Source organism: Cydia splendana, chromosome 18 (genome assembly GCF_910591565.1).
Source record: "Cydia splendana chromosome 18, ilCydSple1.2, whole genome shotgun sequence".
In the NCBI taxonomy this organism is placed as follows: Eukaryota; Metazoa; Arthropoda; class Insecta; order Lepidoptera; family Tortricidae; genus Cydia; species Cydia splendana.
Window position 1 is genome coordinate 6327105 of NC_085977.1, and position 20796 is coordinate 6347900.

General features: G+C 38.3%; 2 protein-coding genes and 1 long non-coding RNA gene across 4 annotated transcripts in view; 1 reads left to right on the plus strand and 2 right to left on the minus strand.

The window, feature by feature from the left end:
• LOC134799417 (transcription initiation factor IIA subunit 2-like) overlaps positions 1-20796 on the minus strand; it is a 215563-nt gene that overhangs the window by 127218 nt on the left and 67549 nt on the right. The gene's annotated exons all lie outside the window — the stretch shown is intronic.
• LOC134799429 (uncharacterized) overlaps positions 1-20796 on the minus strand; it is a 78564-nt gene that overhangs the window by 54808 nt on the left and 2960 nt on the right. The gene's annotated exons all lie outside the window — the stretch shown is intronic.
• Positions 1126-19685, plus strand: LOC134799407 (superkiller complex protein 2). The gene is made up of 22 exons (XM_063771801.1): positions 1126-1250; positions 1325-1498; positions 2084-2339; positions 3597-3776; positions 4448-4740; positions 6098-6210; positions 6958-7189; positions 7661-7844; positions 8443-8580; positions 8874-8988; positions 9723-9849; positions 10486-10590; positions 11162-11318; positions 11666-11810; positions 13971-14293; positions 14659-14787; positions 15126-15258; positions 15977-16151; positions 16680-16896; positions 17485-17711; positions 18939-19091; positions 19484-19685. Exons 1-22 carry the CDS (start codon positions 1212-1214, stop codon positions 19622-19624), a joined length of 3756 nt encoding a protein of 1251 aa, XP_063627871.1. The 5' UTR covers positions 1126-1211; the 3' UTR covers positions 19625-19685.

Genomic DNA, 20796 nt, shown 5'->3' on the forward strand with positions numbered 1-20796 from the left:
CAGACGGATAGACAGTTACTTTCGTTAGGTTCTTAGGTAGTTTGTTAACCCTTTAATTTGGCACTGTCCAAAATATGTACTACTGTACAAAATCTTTGACCCTCTTTTTGTATATTTTTATCTTAACCAGAATCATTGATATTATTGAATGCCGAGGAGGTTTAACTCACGATCTTCCGTGATTTCTGCCAGATTAAGGGTTTAAAACAAGCCACATAACTAGACATAAAAGTAAAAAAAATCACCCGTTGTTAAAATATGGTTTTGAAATGGTCGTCGTAACATAGGTAGATATTTGTGTGTGGTAGCAACATCACCTTTAGCACTAGATCAACTCAGCTTCACACTCACGTCGTAGGATGTCTGTGAGCACCAAAATAGTAAATATTTATTTGTAATTTCCAATTTAATAAATTCAAGTCTACATAGGTATTCAAGTCCTTTGACTTTTGTCACTCCCGCCATTTTTGGTATTTTTTTTTCTTTGATTTTCGTTTAGTACTTAGTACCTTTTGGTTTGGTACCTATGCTACAGCAGTTATAGACGGTCAAGCAAATCTTGTCAGTAAAAAAAGGCGCGAAATTCAAATTTTCTATGGGACGATATCCCTTCGCGCCTACATTTTTCAAATTTGCCGCCTTTTTCTACTGACAAGATCTGCTTGACCAAGTATAGTATTATATTCATAATAAAAAAAAGATTGTATTACCATTATTATCACTAAAAAAATATTAAGTTATTAAATAAATACTTTGGACAACATTTTATAATTCTAATCATAATTCAATTTATTAAATTGCAAAAAAAACCTTTATTACCGGTTACGTACAACACTAAACTTCACGATGATATTCAATTGACAGTTTTTGTTTGCATGACAGATGTAAAAAACGTTCGGATAGCGAAAAATTCTGCCTAAATAGGTAGAATAATTAGTTTATTACTTATCAATTTCGCGAGTTAAAACGTAAAAGTAAATGATATTTTAATAATTATAGTAAACTTTAGGCCATGAATATATTTACATGTTTTAAAATGAATGTCGAGTTGATACCAAACTCCTTTATGACTAAATTTTGTAATAAGAGAGTAATTAAACGTTACCCAATTCGTCTACTTACCGTGTGTGGACGAAAATATTTTTATGCCCAAAATCTAATTTTTAAATTAAACTTTGTTTTTCACTGTGATTATTCCACATTAAAAGAAAATGCCGTCAGATACGGAAGAGGAGTTTTCAGACCTCAAAGTATAAGATTTTTGTGTTTTTTCTAATTCAAAAAATTTCTAAAACTATCCTACCTTACTTTCAATATGTTTCAGCCTCCGCCGATTTTCGAGGATCTGAACGAACGCGTTAAAGACTATTTATTGAAACCGGAAAGATTGTCAATCCATCGTTGGGAGAAGTCACAGACTCACTGGCACCGAGCAACAGATATAGATTCATTATTTAAAATAGATGATGAAGAGATAGACCCTTACACCACATTAGAGGTAATATTTATTTTCAATACACGCGCTATTAATTCGTATCGCACACAGTATACCTATTTGTTAAAGTTTGTGTTATGTTACTAGATACAATTTTATTAAGTATAGTAGTAGTAGTAAAATACTTTATTGTACAAAAAGAAACATAAAACATGAAAGAACACACATTATTAGTACAAAGGCGAACTTATCCCAAGGGAACTTATCCTTAGTATACAAGGTGAGAAAAGTAAGTTTGTTCAGGGTGAAAGCGCAGGTTCAGGATGAAGCCGCTTTTTGCTCGAGGTGTTAATGCCTAGCCCAATAATCGGCATATGAGAAAGTGCACATTGAATAATTAGGTTGTGCGGTAACTAGGCTCATTGCTTACTCTTCACATACATGTGCAAAGTATCTGCTTTTACAATAAAACATTGTAACATTGTTATTTTTCTTTTTTAATTAATTCCTGAGATATTTAACAGTTCTCTGTTCTGTCTGAAAAACAGATTTTCAATTCTCAAATCATTTAGCTAAAGGGAAAATGTTTTTTTTTTAATAATTGCAATGGTAATAAAAATGCATGGGTATATTTCCTTTTTCATTCAGGTAGTCCGAGACCCTATAACTGGCGAAATAACAGGCATTGAAGAAGTAAGCCTCCCAATTGAGGATGATGAAGAACTTCAGTCGATGTCCCGAGCACCGCTGCCTCCGAGCTTGTCTACCCGTGGGGCCACAACCCAAAGCCCGTTCTTGCCAGCCGGCTTTGAGGAGGAACTGGCCAAGATGCTGGAGGCAGCGCAGCATGGGGATGTTAATATAGATGTAGAGAATGAGGAAGTGGGGAAGTTTTTGGGGGAAGGTAAGATAATAATTAAATTTATACCTACATGTTACAGTTTCCATTTAACTCGTCCAATAACTAATCCAAGAATTAAGTTATAAGAATCCTGTTATCAAGGGAATAAATCCTATTGGTCTTTTTAACTGAGGACTGAAAAATCGGCTCTTAGTATCTTCTTCTTCCTCGATTCCTCATGACTGAGGGTCACAACCACATGAGGTCGTTATTTTTGCACCAAGGCTCTCCATTCTGCATGATTTTCCGCCTTCCTAATAATAGGCGCCTGTGTAGATCCCTGGCAGGCCTTCTTTACAGTGTCCACCCAGTGGGTTGGTGGATGTCCACTACCCCATTCTCCATCCACCATGCCAACCATAATGCGCTTTTCAAAGTTGTCCGGCTCCCGTCTGGCCACGTGTCCAAAGCAGTTAGCTCTTAGTATACCTTATTGAAAACCATAAACTAAATAACTATAATAGACTAGCGACCCGCCTTGGCTTCGCGTGCAATTTACACATCATTCATTTAGGCCTTTAACATCTTGACAGATGATTTATGCAGTGTCTGTAAGCGAGGAACAACGTCTCTCGTGGCTGTATAAGCCAATGCGGGACCGGCATTTGCGACCGCATTTATGGCAGCTGAAGCAGGGAGCCATGTCGACATCATCAGGTGGATTGTGCCTCTTTGCGCGTTTTCGGGCAAGGTCTTGGAACAACGCGTTGTCGTGGATTTCGCGACCTTTCGCAATGGTACCCCTCCATCCATCGCGATCTGACGCGAGCTCCTCCCAAGTCCCAAGTGTCCCTATCGATATCAAAAGCGACCATATCGCGTTTCGCGCAGTCCTTAAAACGCAGCAAGGGACGTCCAATGCGGCGCTTTTGAAATGCTATCTGGCTCAACATAATCTGCCTAGGCAAACGAGTGCTATCCATACGCTGCACATGCGCAAGCCACCGCAAGCGTCTCTGTTTCAGCAGGGCGGTGATGCTAGGAAGCTGTGCAATTTCCAGGACTCTCTCGTTAGTGACCCTGTCCTTCCAAGTGATGTTGAGGATACTCCGAAGACAGCGCATGTGAATTTACACAAAACCTTAACAAATTATATACCCAAACCTTCCTCAAGAATCACTATTGATAGATGAAAACCGCATGAAAATCCGTTCAGTACTTTTTGAGTTTATCGCTAACACAGACAGACAGAATAGATTAGAAACCATCTGTTTCAGATATCAAAATAGCTGTATGTTAAGGTATAATCTCTGTTTTCAGAACTCTTAACCATACCGCCCGGGTGCAAGGAAGGAGTATTATTCGCTGAAGATGGCTTCACCATGCTAAATGGTCCGGAACAGGTTAAGACAGAAGGTGAAAAGGTGGAGAACAATGATATTGATATTAAGGCTAATATTGATTTGGAAGAAGTTATTGATAGCAATACACATTTAGTGGGTAAGTTTTTTATTATAACTGTCACAAGATACACAAAATGCTTTTGAATGTTCATATGTTAGAGTTAGACCAAGGTAAGTCTGCAGCGATTTTGATAGCCCAGACTATTATTATATTATTTTGATCGTCAAACTTCTGTGAAATTTATATGACATAAATAACACTTGCAAAGTCTGTGTTGATAAAATCGTTGCAGACTTATCTTGGTTTAACTCTAACATTTGAACATTTAAAAGCATTTTGCGTATCTTGTTTATCTCGGTTTAACTCATCTCATTTTGAGAATAGGAAAAGTATCAGACCACATTATTAAAATAATTTTAAATTCTGGCATATGTATTTAATAAGAATATAATCATATTATACTCTAAAAAGATTAAGAAAGAGCCATATAAATAAAAGAAATTTTAAGTCATAAAAATTATAAGATATATAATAAATAAATAAATAAAAATAAAAAAGCCTTTATTTCCAAATTTCCCATTTTTACATTAGAAGTTTCTGCGTATTGGTTAGTACACTAACTACTAGCTATAAGAAACTTACTAACCAATAAGATATATACCTATTTGCCTATACTTAACTGTTTAAGTTTGGGCTGAAATCACCCAATCTAAAATGAACCTCAAAATAGATGTCTCATTGAAATTCATCTATTAATATTATTTCAGGTCTTTGGCAAGACGAGGATGAACCTCAACCTAAGTCAAAACCAAATCAACCACAGCCAGAGACTGATTCAACGGACAATGACAACTTCTTAGAAAGCACCATCATACAACCACCGTTAGAACTACCAGAGATACCGATATTAAACATCACTAGTTCCTCAGTAAGGACCGGGGTGACTAGTACAGAATGGGCAGAGATGATAGACGTGTCTTTACCAGTGCCAGATTTTAGAGAGAAAATTAAAGACATGGCACACTCTTATCCGTTTGAGTTGGATAACTTTCAGAAACAGGTAAGTGGCTGAACTAGTACAGATGTAGAGCATAATTATTTTCCTTCGTATTTTTACGGAAACGTATGAACGCGTCTTGCTATTACAGTCAGTCATGGTACAAAAAGTTCTGAGGTTGACTGAAGTAGCGTGACAAATACGAACTTTTCCGAGAAAATACGATGAATGATCTGTAGTTCAGAACCAACCATTACGCATTAGCAGTAATTTCGTGTGGCAAGATTCATCGGACAGTTGTACCATGAAGTCTGGTGAATGTCAGCTGCGTTTGATGAGCTCCCACGCACGTATTTTTTTTGCAATTGAGTATTCGTCAAATTATACCTTGGAGAATCCAAGGTATAATTTGACGAATAAAAAATCGTCTTATCTCTCTCTTATATAGAAAAAAATCGTCTTATCTCTCTCTTATCGTATGGGATCAAGAAGATCAACAAGCTTACTTTCCATAGATCGATACCCTAGTTCCCTAGTTCACATTCGTACTAATTACGTCGAAAATTTTATTGTAATAAGTACCATAGTGCATAAACAAAAGGTGTAAATACAACCAAATTATTCCGCGCAATTAGTACGAGTGTGAACTATGGTATAGTCAGACGGTTTTAAAATGTCGGAATCCACTTGATATAGCAGATACTCGATATAGAACCTTTTGGAAATTAAACATGAAACAAACAAACACCCGGGCGACCACAGCTCTGATTTCCAAAAGGTCCTATAGGTGTCGAGTACCTGCTATTGTAATTTTAACTCTATTCTTCAAGCGGTAAAGTTGTTATCTGTATGGAATATTTTTGTTATTATTGCATTTCATTTTGCACACGTAATTAGCGGTTTGGTTTAACAAAAGATAACAATTCCATTCATCGGCACGTAATCTCTCAAGTGGATCCCGACATTTTAAAACCAAACGACTATACAGGGTGATTTCGGGGTCGTGGAGCAAGAGAGCCAGACATCATACAGAATTCAAAGTTGGGCCTAATGATGTTGTTAATTATTGTTTATCACCAATAATGATGATTATTTTCCAGATGACAAGTAGGGAAAAACTTTTTTGCATACAATTTGGTGACCCTACTCAATGTGACGTCTTGTCGCTTTCCATACAGCGTATGTCAAAAGTCATAGGTTGACCATAATTACTTAGTATAACATTAATTTTACTTGAAAAATAAGAATAATTGAACTAATTATCTTTTAATCAAATACTGATATGATAATGTGGATCATTTACCGAGTCAGAAAAAGTGGTTCTGGATCACGACCCAGAAATCACCCTGTATAGAGAGAATCTCAAAGTTTAATCCAGTGGGCCTACGAGTATATCTACATATGTTGTATTTAATTGCAGGCTATTTTAAAGCTAGAAGAGGGTCACCACGTCTTCGTCGCTGCGCACACGTCCGCCGGCAAGACGGTTGTCGCCGAATACGCCATAGCTATGTCTAGGAGAAATTGTACCAGGTAACTTTACTTGATTGCATCCTATAAGCCTAAAGTTTACTTTTTGGCAGCCTCTGCGCCTTTGCAAAAGAGCAACTGGATAATTAATTTGGTTGATACAAAAACGTCAGCGAACGATTGTTATTATTAGTGTTTGTCATAGACTAGGAATCCTCTAGACGGAGTTTAGAGCAATTATTTCATGCAACCGATGCTGCCAAAAATGCGGGGGTGCGCGGGACGAGGTTAGCGAGATCCCGTGCCGTGATTGGTCCGTTCAAACGACGAACGAGTTCACGGACGTCACACAAAGACACTTTCGACTCGAACATGGAGTAAATTTACCGTATGCGTGGCAGAGGGGGTAGCGCGACTATGCTCAGTCTGGAGGATGTTTTGTCTGTGGTGTTTGTTTAAGAAGTTTAACACTGTTACGCTAGATGTCGCTAGGGCCTCCCTAAGGCCAAAGAGAATTTGAAATAGAGGAATATTGTCAAAGTAAATTATGTAGTCAGTACATTTACTGCCATCTTTCGACAGAAATGATTAAAATTTTTAGAACGCCATTTGACTTTGATCCTTTTATCTTTCACTGATATGTGTTAAATTTGTTAAATGTCAAAAAGTATCGCCATCTACTCGACAATAGGCCAAAGGTATGGCGCGATCGCTCGAAAAGATTTATCAAGAACATACATACATACAAACAGACAGACGCGGCGGGGGACTTTGTTTTATAAGTTGTAGAGATTCAATTCATATTTTCAGAGCAATATACACATCACCAATCAAAGCTTTATCCAACCAGAAGTACAATGACTTCAACAAGATGTTCGGTGAAGTCGGACTTCTTACCGGAGACCTTCAAATTAATGCCACAGCTCCCTGCCTGGTGATGACCACGGAGATTCTAAGGTCTATGCTGTATTGTGGATCTGATGTAACTAGGGACTTGGAGTTTGTGATATTTGATGAAGTGCATTATATCAATAATGCTGAGGTATGTATTCTAATTGACCCTTATTATCTAGACAATAAGGTTCAGATTTTTGCCAAAAATGTGGTTTGGCCGCTTTAAGTTTCGTCATTGTACGAAACCGAAAAGTATAAGTTGTGCGTGTCTGAAGCTACGATCAATATTCTTCTGTAGAGTCCCTCGCTACGCTTATAATACTATTCTGCAATTCTTGACAACGGTAAGCAGATGTATGATTGTGATATTAACCGGGGACATTGCCACACAATATAATTGACAGACCTCCATAAGTCACCAGGCCGGGCCGTTAGCTAGCCACAACATTGCGCGACTGGCTTCGGCTAAGGCGAATACCATAGGTGGGAACGAAAGGTCTAATCGCTGTCTCGCTCCAACCTATGGTTGTCGTCTTAGCCGAAGCCAGAGCCCAATATCGTGGCCAGGCCGTAAGTCTTCATTTTTAGTGTAAAATTCAAGCTTTTGTTATTGTTTTAGCGCGGACACGTATGGGAGGAGGTGCTAATTTTGCTCCCAGCTCACGTCAGCATAGTTATGTTGAGTGCAACTGTACCGAATACACTACAGTTCGCCGATTGGGTCGGACGGACGAAGAAACGGCGGGTCTATGTCGTCTCTACACCAAAGCGACCCGTACCTCTGTGTCATTATCTATACACAGGTATATCTTTATTATGCATTTTTTTTAATTGATTACACAGTTTGGTCGACATAGTGACCAGCGACTTCTTTTTTTGTGAGAAGATTGGTCACCACCAAGGACGAAAAGGAAAGGAAATTTACCGTGCTTTAAGATTATAATTATTTGAAATTTGTATATAAAACCGCAAACTAGAGGCGCCGTAAAAAAAGGGTTATGTTATAACTACAGTTTCAGCTCTTGTTACTAGTTTCATTGATAGCTATAGAAGATCTCGGAGGCGACTGGTTTTATTTCCTCCAAACACAACTAAGAACCTCAAGACCTTTGGTTATAAAAAAAAACGCACTTTCACTTTATGGGTTATGGAGCTTGGGCAGTTAAATTTATTAGTTGGGTTTGATGCCGTGTGGCGCAAGAAAACGGCCTCACTGCTTGACAGAGTCCGCGGGAGTAGCCACAGCATTCTAAACATGATAGCTAATAAGCTAGTATGTCCTCTGTTATGGGCAACGGGTCGGCGGACAAAGTCACTTTTGTTTATAAATTATTAAATATTTTTAGGTTACCGTTGTTGTTGTTGTAAATGACTTCTTTTATGCACATTATATTATTCTAGGTTCTGGTGGCAAATCGAAGAACGAAAGGTTCATGGTACTAGACCAGGAGGGTAACTTTAGACTCCGAGGATACAATGATGCCGTGGCAGCTAAAAAGGCCAGGGAGAATGACTTTAAAAAAAACTTTGGCCCTAAAGGTAAATGCGACTTTTTACTGATTTATCGTAGGTATTATTTAGTAGTAATTATCGTTTCTTACATTTATTTTAATTGTATTATTTATCTTATCTCTTATGTTTCATTAAATAAACGTTTTCCTAAAAGTACCTACATAATTATAGTAAGCCCCCGCCATTGATTAAGCTTGTAGTAATGACGGTGGCATGTGCGTGAAATTTTAGGATATAAAATAAATGCGACAAATTTCGATCAAAATTTTTTTGTAAGAATTGGAATCCGATAAATAAATTATTGATTATGTTATGTTCAGGTGGAAAACAATTTATGAATCCTAAAGCAGAACAGACCATGTGGGTGGCTTTCATAGACCATTTGAGACAGAATGACAAGCTACCGGTGGTCGCCTTCACTTTGTCTCGAAACAGGTTAGTTATTTTGCATTTTTGTCAAACAAGTACCGTGCGCGTTGGAGGATCTATTTGACACTTCAGGCCAGGGTGTGTATCGAACATGCCAATTGTTAACGCTCCGTAGCGAACGAAACGCAACTGACACTATCGCAGTAGATAATGTATGTAAATGATAGAGAGACACAAAGCGTTTCGTTATCGTAGCGCAAGCAAGCGACCTTGGCTAGGCACCCAGCAAACAAAGCCCTATGCTGCCTCCTACAGGCTCCCTTACGCGTTGGACTCTCTGCCACTGTAGGGAATCAGAATTAATAAACCTAACATTGATACTTTACAGTTTACACCAATTAAGCCAAAGGTAAATAAATAAATAAATAAATAAATAAATATTAGGGGACATCTTACACAGATCAAACCTAGCCCCAAACTAAGCAAAGCTTGTACTATGGGTACTAGGCGACGATATACATACTTGTATAGATAAATACATACTTATATACATAGAAAACAACCATGACTCAGGAACAAATATTAGTGTTCATCACACAAAGAAATGCCCTTACTGGGATTCGAACCCAGGACCATCGGCTTAGCAGACAGGGTCACTATCCACTAGACCAGACCGGTCGTCAACCCCTTCCCTTCCCTTTACAGTTAAAGCAAGCACATATTGATCGTATAATTGATGAATACGAATCACAAATATATTTTGTATTCAAAATATTTAATATATTTTGTATATGATTCAGATGCGACCAGAACGCGGAGAATCTGATGTCAGTAGACCTAACGACGGCTCATGAGAAGGGACACATACGGAACTTCTTCCAAAGGTGTTTGCAGAGACTTAAAGAACCTGATAGAAGGCTGCCCCAGGTTTGTATGCAGGAAATAAATATTTTTTTTTAATTTAAATTATTTGTTTTAATTAAATCGAATTAATTTTGACCTAATTTAATTAGTTTTAAGTACCTATTTTGTGTGCCTTAGCAGGGCGTCATGGACTGACTTTATTTAATTATTTAACACCTTTTTGATTTTATGTACCTACATGATTTTACAATGAGTAAATGAAATAAATAATTCCCATTTTACCACTCGCATAATTTTATTGCTATCCCGTCCATGATGCCGGTTGTCAATGTCACTGTGCGAGCTTGACAGAATTATTATAATATAATAATGCGAGTGCAATATTACTGTGTGATATTCTTGTGAGTGTTCTTTAGGTGTGTAGTGATACTAAAATAAAACAACACATGTACTAATGTCATGGAGGTCATGAAACCTGAGGGCCTACCGCGAACACCGAAGTTCGCAAATTGCGGGCGTCAGTCTCTGTCACTATAATTACGGCTTAATTGAAGTAAAAGAAAGATGCCTGCAATTTGCGAACTTCAATATTCAATATTGGATGTTCGCGGTAGGCCCTCTGGCCCCTGGGCTGGGTCCAGTATAGGACCCCAGAAGATATTTTTCTCAACACAGCTCTTGATTTTAATAAAATTACAGGTTCTACGCCTGCAAAGGGTACTAGTAAATGGCATTGGGGTGCATCACAGTGGCATCCTGCCGCTTCTCAAAGAAATCGTTGAAATGTTGTTCGCGTCAGGGCATGTAAGTGATTTCGTGTATTATTTTGATTTTTGTAATAAGTTTATCCCAACACCGATGTGAATTTTGACGAATATTGTCATATTTATTTATTATTTACAACACAATTGTCAAAATATGGTATGATGACAACATATATGATGAATTTATAATGAGACCCCCACAATTTGTTCTGGTAAGTAAATGTTTATGTAAAGTTACCTTAGATTAGGGTTACCATACGTCCCCGTACGCCGAGAATTGTCCCCGTTTTAGGCTTGGTGTCCCAGCCCAGTGTCCCCGCCAATAAGTAAATTGTTCGCGTCATGTCCCGGGATTATTTTAAGAAATGGGTATTTACAACACAGAATACCTAATTGGACTGTCATTTTAGTATCTTAGATATAAAAACTGTTTATAATAGATAGATAGATAGATAGATAGATTTATTTATTGGTACTGATCATACACTGTCAACATGGGTTAATATTTACAATTTACAATAATAATGGAATTAATTAATATAATATAATTATGGGTTAATATTTAATAGCGCTCACTATTTTAAATTATATATTTCATTACTTCTAAACAGGTTAAGATCCTATTCGCAACGGAGACATTCGCTATGGGAGTGAACATGCCCGCGCGCACAGTGGTGTTCGACGAAATCACCAAATTCGACGGCTTAGAGCGCAGAATCTTGGCACCCGCCGAATATATACAGATGGCTGGTCGTGCTGGCAGGAGAGGTTAGTGTACGATGCAATCAAACTAGCTGTAGAGTCCAGGGTAAAACTATAACAGTTGGTTTTGTCTAAACTTTTGCTCTTTTGATTATTCTTCTAAATGAAGTACTACACAATCTACACATGCTTGACATTTTAGATATGAGGAGTTCGTAGCAGGAAACTCAAAACATTGACAACGATCAGTCTGGCATACTTGACTTCCGAATTTTCTAGTGCGTTTGGTAATATATATACCTAGACATTTGATCCTCAAAACCATGAGAAAATTGTCAGATTGTCACAAAGCCAATTCGCTCAGAGCGGTTTTTTTTTTGCAACAGCTGTAAAATGTATAATTTGTTCGCCAGGCCTTGATGACACCGGAACAGTCATCATCCTCTGCAAAGACGGTGTTCCCGACCAGGTGAAGCTGAAGGGCATGATGATGGGAATACCTCAGAAGCTGTCTTCACAATTTAGGCTGACTTACGCTATGATACTGAGTTTGTTGAGGTAAATATGATAGATAGCAAAAGGCAATTTCGTTTTAGTCAGATCAGTTATTTCTGCAGCTTAATCTAATCACCGTCACATAATTTACAAACATGTCAAACGCCTATATTTCGGCGTAAAACTGACTGACAGTTACGTGTAGGTAATTGAAATTAAATGAAATGAAAATCTTAAATGAACTTGATGTTATCATAACTTAAGATTTTGTCTCGCTATTTGTTATCAGCATGTATCTAAGAAATAAAAAAGAAGGATAACTACTAAAAAATTGGCATCTTGTCTCTGGTTATAAAATAATTCTATATCATAAGTAACTATCGGGGTAATCGGACAAAATATACTTACTAGAATTAATGAATGTTTTAATCTAGTCAAATTTCGGCATATACATTTTGTCTTGTATCTAAGTTGTAATTATGTATACAGGGTGGAAAGGCACGACGATCCTTTCCGGAAATGGGAGATAGTTTAGCCTAAGCTCTATATTTTCTCCATAGAAACTATGTTAATATGGGCAACCGTTTCTAAATTATGACCTTTTAAACATCCACGCAAAAAACTACTTTGTTCTAACCCTAACAGGTGACAGGGTCAATGAACTTACTTGTAAACAATCAGTATTCGACAGGAAATTATGCTAATTTGTTGCCATCTAACCATTTTTAGGTCTGCTTACAGCACGGTAAGAATCATTGCAGGATTTTCGCTTTCTTAGTGGTTCCACTTGTTCAATACTTGAATGAAATAGTTATGTTATTCCTTAATATTAATAATACTAACCACAACATTGTTTACAACGACAGTTCAAATGGTGACATTGACAACCACTCAAAAGTACGCAATCGTCTTATAAATATCTCTGGTTTCCTTGACTGATAAAAAGGTTTTAGTTTCTTAACACGTTTCCCAAAATTATTTTCGAATAATTGGAAACTATCTAAAATAATTAAAAATAACAAGTAGGTTGTGTTAGTTGCACCAAATGAACTTGCAAAAATTAAATACTAAGAATAAATCAAGAATAAATACTTCTTCAATACCAAACTAACAAACCTTCTTGCGTGGTAGGAAATAGACAAGACGTCTGATGTTTGAAATTAAATTTTCATTGAACTATACTTATTGAATGTCATATTCTTCAAATAAAAATGTTAGATGCTCGTGGCTATTTAAATTTGTGGGGCTGTGTAAAAGATATGGTGTACCAAACCAAACGGAATGTGAAACTGCGGACGAAATGAGACAAAGGCTAATTGGTGCTTTCTGCGGAGGATAAATGACGAAGAGCATACACTATATCGCATGTGCATCGACATACTCGGGTACGGGCTGCGGCGGCGTTGTAATACACGGAGGTACATTTGAACACCGTATGTGAAAAGAAGATAGTATTAAATATTGGAAAAAAGTAATTATCTAAGAAAGTAATAAAATTGTAATATTTTTGCATGCATTTGATTTATTTGACATTTATGCGTCATTCATACATCATTGCGATACTGTCAACGATCGGAAAAAAGTGTAAAGTCCCGAGCTTTCCCGACGGAGATCCTTAATCTAGCCGTCATGTGCACATGCTATAGGGTTATCACCACAGTTAAAAAGTAGTATTTTTGCAATTTTTATTTTTTACTCAATTAACGATTCTTACCATTACCAATAGTCTCTGTATCACTTAAACGACCTAATACTTCCGGGAAGGATCGTCGTGCCTTTCCACCCTGTATAATTTTCAATGACAGGAAAGAATAATTAAATTTGAACCAAACCCGCTTTTAGTAAAGTGTTATAACTTTGCCTCGTTCTAAAATAACCCCTTTATTATTACAAGCTTTTATTTAGTTTCACCTGTCCCGTTGTCGGTCTGTAATCAAATCTTGCAAGTTAAATTTGATCCACTTCCCGGTTTCCGATTGAGCTGAAATTTTGCATGCATGTATAAATCGGATGACAATGCAATATTATGGTACCATCGAGCTGATATGATGATGGAGACAGGAGGTGGCCATAGGAACTCTGTGATGAAACAACGCAACCTAATTGTGTTAGGGGTTTTTTAGAATTGTCTCGATGAGTATTAGTTGTCTGTCGTAAGAAAAGTACAGTCAGCGATAAAAGCTTGTACCAAAAATGAAATTTTTGCCAAAAACTTTATTTCAGAGTAGCAACAGTATCCGTCGAAGGCATGATGCAACGTTCCTTCCGCGAGTTCGACCAAATCCTACAATCAGACAACTATAAGAAACAACTGCAAATCGCCGAAAAGGAATACTCAGAGAAATGCAGTACACCGCTGCCTCCACACTTAGCCCCGTTGGCTACCTTCTATGATACAGCGGCAATGTACATCGACGTGTTGAATGATATCATGCCGATTTTGTTGAACCAGCCTAAGGTGTTGAAGGAATTTGTGCCGGGGAAGATTTTGATATTTTCAGCGGGGCCTTATATTAATCAGCTTGGGATTTATTTGAATACTACAGGTAATTTTAAGGGTCAATTTGCTACTCATTTATATCTAAAATCTTGTACCATCCTTGTACTCACTGTCCTGTAATTAGCCTCTAAAGAGTTAGTAACGAATTCGAGCCAATCGTGCAGTCTAACGCCTAAAACGCGATTGGTTGATGAGTTCACATCACGCGCGCGATTGGTCGCAACTAGTTGCGTAAGACTGCACGATTGGCCCGAATTCGTGAGTGACACCGCTGAACTAGCACCATCCTTAGTGCCCGCAAAGAGAATTTAGACTAGAGGAATATTGTCAAAGTAAATTATGTAGTCAGTACATTTACTGCCATCTTTAAATGATTAAATGGAAATAAAGGAGTATTTTTATAATTTCCAGGACCTCGACAAACCCCGTACAAGATTTTAGCACTGAACACGGCAGTCCAAGACACGGCTAGGTATAACTTCGATATCGATGAAAGTTGGTACAGAATGCTGAGCTTCTCAGCTCTCTACAATGGAATAGGTAATTAAAATTTACATAATGTATACATAAATGACGTAAAACATTGGACACCAAGTGACAAGTTCTTTCTCTATCTTTCTCATTTATTTAAATGATCTACACCGAAAATAGGTAATTACGAAATCAATTCAAAATTTCGATATCGTAATTATCTTTCATTTCTATACCTTCTAGGGGACGGACTGAAAATCAGCGCAGCGCAGGCAATTTATAATGAAATGGCTGACGCAGCGTATGCTGAGCCCGTCCCTTTTGCCGCACATGCAAATTATTATTTTTATATATTTTGTAACCTGTCTGTTTTTTGTGTGGCAATAAATGGTTTCTTATTCTTATAGGTACTGAGGAAAGTACGATGGATCACACAATACTCTGCATAGCGCCAAAGAACGTTATGGCTGTAACTAAAACGACCCTGAAAATAGATGCCTCCATCATTATACAGGATTGGGAGAAACGGCAAATGCCTAGGTCAGTTGCGACACCTATAATTTTATATTGTTGATTATTGATTAATTTACAAATTGAGGATTTGTCCGCCAAAGACTACCGACGCGCCCAACTACACCCCAATATCAACCTTCGTCAGGCGTGGCTCCCTCCGCGATTTCGCCGCGTCGCTACAAGTACATGCGGCCCACACCAATGTTGGTGTCTAGCAGTAGTAGTTGCCGCGCACCGCTACGGAACGGACGCCTGCTCGCGCTTGCGCCACCTTGCGGTCATATATGTCGTAATACACGCGTTTTGTTAGAGATTGAGCCCTCTGTACCTAGTACTATGATTTATTCTGTGCCTCCGTGCATTCCGACGTTCACGATGACGCGCCACGCACGATAGGCGCGGCGTGGCGTTCAAAGAGTTAATACAGTATAAAAATAGTAAAAAAATATCATTCCAATTGTCACCTGTCACCCTAACCACAGAATAAATAATAGTACTAGGTAGGTACAGAAGACTCACTCAGATATGTCCGCTAGGTGGCGACAGCGCCACGCGCGGCTTATGGCTAGCCACCAAAATTGGTGTGGAACGGATGTACTTTTAGCTACCTGTAGCAAAGCGACGAAATCGCGGAGTGAGCCACGCCTGCCCTAACATAACAAAGCCCTGGAATGAGTGGACTCAATACTTTTAACCAATATGAAAGTAAACTTTATTATCTAAAACATAAAACACAAAATTGCAGGTTCAAAGACGCCCCAGTAGGCTCAAGCTGCGCTACAGCAATACAGGAGCTATCTAGAATATCACACGCAGTCAAAACTGGGGCAACCAAACTAGAGCAAATCAACCTGACGCAGTCGCTGGCTGTGTCTACGGGGGAGATATTAGATCTGCTTGATAGTATGGCTAGATTACAGGTATTGCATTTTCATTTTGATATATTACGTTTTTGACCGAAGCGTTAGCGAAGGTCACCGTTGGCAAAAAAGCTTTCGTTTGTATGGATGTTCACCTGTACAGGTTGCAATTCTCAACCGATTCTCGCAAAATTTTGTGAGTAGGTTCGATGATTAGGTAAATAGATTATTTTTGTCGATTAAGTTATTGTTTTTTTTTTTTTTTTTTCAAATTGGCGAAGCCATTAGGGGTTCGCGAGGTCTAGAGCTCACAGAGCCACTAGTCGTAAGTGGGTTCGAAAGAGATGACGCTATAAATTAGAGTGAGAGTGTTTGTTTACCTACTAAAGTATTAATTTAAGTTCTTTACAATTGTTGGTATTTTGAAAACCAAGTGTCAATAAAAAAGTTTGTAAAATGTAGGCGCGAGTTTCGATCTCACAAATAAATTTTGTATTGAAATAAAATGATGAAATGTTTATTATAAAACTGACCATGCCTTGTTAATAACTTTTCTTGATGGCTAATCAAAATGCAACCTTATTTCAGAAAGAACTAGAAGACTTAGAAAAATCCACAGGCATAGCGAACTTCAAGTCAGAATTCGCGATAGTTTACGAACGCAAGCAAACGGAACGCAACCGAGACAAATACAGGCGGTTACTATCGTTCGAAAACCTCGCTCTGTACCCGGACTACCAACGGCGGCTTATGGTGTTGAGAGAACTGAATTATATAGATGAACACGACAGCGTCATATTAAAAGGTAATTTTAAACCACGAATAGTATAAAAAACCGGCCAAGTACGAGTTGGACTCGCGCACGAAAGGTTCCGTACCATTACGTAAAAAACGGCAAAAATCACGTAAAAAACATATATTCTGTTTTTATTATTTGTTGTTATAGCGGCAACAGAAATACATCATCTGTGAAAATTTCAACTGCCTAGTTATCACGGTTCATGAGATACAGCCTGGTGACAGACAGACGGACCGACAGACGGACGGACAGCGGAGTCTTAATAATAGGGTCCCGTTTTTACCCTTTTGGGTACGGAACCCTAAAAATCAATGGAGTATGGAGTGGAGACAAAAGTTTGTTCCCTAAAAATTTCTAAGCGTAGTCAAAACCGTTACTTCACCGGCACTTGCGATGAACTCGCTATAAACTTAAAATCACACTACGCGTTTTGATATTATTTACCTATTGTATCACAACATGAGCACGACACTATTTTCTATTCATAGTGAACGCCTGAAATGTCAATTTAAGATAGAGGCTAAAACATTCTACGACTCTTCTCTTTTCGCACAGGCTCTACAGAAACAGATTTTAATTTTCCTTTTTTCACAGGCCGCGTCGCTTGTGGAATGGGCACCAACGAGCTAATCATAGCAGAACTAGTGTTCCGCAACGTATTCACGGATAAAACGCCGGCAGAGATCGCGGCGCTACTCAGCTGTTTCGTGTTCCAAGCGCGAACTGCCATCGAGCCAGTTTTAACGGACAGGATGGCAGAAGCCGTGAAAGTGATCGATCAGATCGACCAGGAGTTGTCTTCCGTTGAGTCCAAATACTTGGTGAGTTTTAATACTTGGAGAGTTAATTAGAAAAATTAGATTCGTGATTCGTCATTTATGGTAAGCGGTAGCGGCGAAAAGCGACCATAGGTGACAGCTAATAACTGCGCTCCAGGTTTTCTCCGATCGCCGCCGATGTCGTGACTGAGCAGCGTAGAGTCAGTTTTCGAGTCAGGATAGCCGTGTCGGACATATAAACTAGGGCATGCTCCCGGGAATTCCCGGTTCTCAAATTCCCGGGAATTCCCGGGAAATGTATAGTGTCAAAAGAACCGGTACTGAAGACCCGGTACCGGTACTTCCCGGTTCTCATCATATGACTATTTATTCCCAATTCAGTAGTAGTAATGTTTTAGTACTTTAGCTCGGGACATTAAATAACATTTAATAATGGTGGTATGAAACGGGGGACCCAAATAATCCAACAAACTAACCTAGTAAAGTAGGCATTTGTGCAGGCAGGCCGTGCCGTCATAGTGCTGAGTTGTATCGACTACGCTACGGCCGTGTGGCTCGGCCTAGGCGGAGGCAAAGTGTGCCGGTTAATTTCGTAAAATAGGTTGGAACGCCAATTAAGTATTATTTTAATAAATTAAGTCATTTATTAATTCTTATGCAATTATTTATATCAAAATAAGTCATTCATAAAGATTGTACGCTAACACAAACAATTTCTTAAAAGTATTCAAAAGATGCCTTGAGAACCGGGAAGAACCGGGAATCCCGGTTCCGGCCATGCCCAGAACCGGGAAATGAAATTCTTGGTACCGGAACCGGTACTGCATGCCCTAATATAAACAAACCTCTGCCAGCTCGGCTTGAAAGCAATCAATTTTCAAAATATACACTTCAGCTTTTCACTTCTATCTATTTCCTCCATTCGCCGCCGATGTCGTAATCGGGGAGTGATGCGACATAAAAAAGAAATTAAATAAAATGGCACTAAAAAATATCCATACTAAATTGTTGTGCCATATTTACGTCAAAAACGTGACAGTTACATGAAGTGGCGCCCTCAATCATTTTCTACAATTTCTTGTCAGATCAGACTATAGTAGTAGAAGTAAAACACTTTATTGCATAAAATAAGTACATAATACAGAGAGAATACAATGAAATTAATTATTACAAAGGCGAACTTATCCCTTTCAGATAATTACGTAGGTCTGTCTCTCGAATCAGGATGGCCGTGTTGGACATATAACTTTCAACTTTTCATTTTCTCAGGTGGGTCAATTCGAAGGCCAACAAGAGAGGCTGAACTTCGGACTAGTCAAAGTGGTGTACGAGTGGGCGCTTGAGAAGCCTTTCGCAGAGATCATGGACCTCACGGATGTACAGGAAGGCATCATTGTTAGGTGCATCCAGCAATTGCATGAGGTATTATATCGAAGAATCATGTTCTTGTTGTTTATTTGTTCTATTTTCGTCTCTCTGTCCGTATTCTCATAACGAATCAGATGATTGTTTCTTATATTTTGGCTATTTAAACGTTTTATTTAATGCCAAAGCGAAATTAGTCCAAGCAGAAAGAAAAAAAGTAGGTAAATTGCAACCATCCTAAAGTTATTTCCAAGGGTTTCTATGTTTATGTTTGGCATGGTTGTAGAAATTCTCAGGCCCTTACTAAGACTGCTAGCACAAGACGCCTCTTGAGACCTTTCTAACGAGCCTTCGTATGCTGTAGTGATAAACATCACATTTGCCCCAAGCCAAAACCTATTTTCGAAACGACTTATGTTATTTGTATCACATATTAATTTTATTTACAGCTCCTAATAGACGTGAAAGACGCCGCCGTGGTCATCGGAGACCCCAAGCTGCAAGCCAAGATGGTGGAGGCTTCTTCGGCCATCAAGCGGGACATCGTATTTGCGGCCAGTCTCTACACCACGCAGAAGGAAACTGTCTAGATAGTTGTTTAAATTGTATTACTTATTATATTTTATACGAGAATAAAATAATAAAAATCTTGAAATTATGTTTTTCTGTTATTTAACCATCAGGCGGCTTAGCACGGTCGCGTTTTTATCCCTTGTCACCATGCCTGTCACGTTCTAACAAGTATGTAAGTGCGAAAGGGACGCGCATAGTGATAGTCGATAAAAATGGAACCGTGCTGAGCCCGCAGATTCTGCCTGCGTCTTGGTGTGCATAGAATGATGCTTTCCTCAAGAACTACCTTCCTTTCCTTTCCCGGGACTATCTCTGATGTTTAAGCGTGGGAAAAGAGGTAACAGACAGATAAAGCTACTGTCGCATTTATTTTTATCATTAGTAGAGAACGTGTTTTCTTTTTTTTTTCAAAATAAATATTGTTGGTCTAACGCTAATGCTTACAAAAACTAAACGTGACTGAAGTAAAACTTTGATGTAGCATATAAAACTATGATAAAATTGATAAAGCTCCCACTCAAAGAAGGTAAAGTAAAAGACGTATTTTAGCCGCATTGCCGTCTGCGATAAGATTCCAGTGATTCCAGGTACCATGTTATATGTATAGCAGTGGTTACTATAATAGAATAGCATTCTTTCTTTTCCGGTGTTGTACACCGTTGTATTAGGATAGCGTTGTATATTATAACAGATTTAATTATTTTTTCACAATACAATTCAAAACTCCGAAAAGTCAACCAATCAACATGCAGATCAAGGCCTATTGACTTCCTTGAAACGATGTGACCCAAAGAATATAATACTCACTAGGAGAAGAACGATAACTTCATACAAAAAAATGTCCCTTTCAAAAGTTCGTTTATACTACTAGCGCTCTGGTAGGATACCATTGTAATTAGAATTGACAACTCGTTTAGCCTAGCGGGTATTGGCAGTAATCCAGTTCAGGAAGCTAATGGTCCTGGGTTCGAATCCCGTAGAGGGAGTTTCTTTTTGTATTTTTTTCTTTTTTGTTGGGGTCAGGTTTTTAAGAGCCCATCAACATGCACACTAGCGCCACTACTGAATACATTAAACTAGTTTTTATGTTACTGGATTCGTCAATCTACCCGTCCAAAGTTAAAACGGCCGTTTTTGTTTTGAGCTCATAGATCGACAAATCCAGCAACTTAAATACTAGTTTGATGTA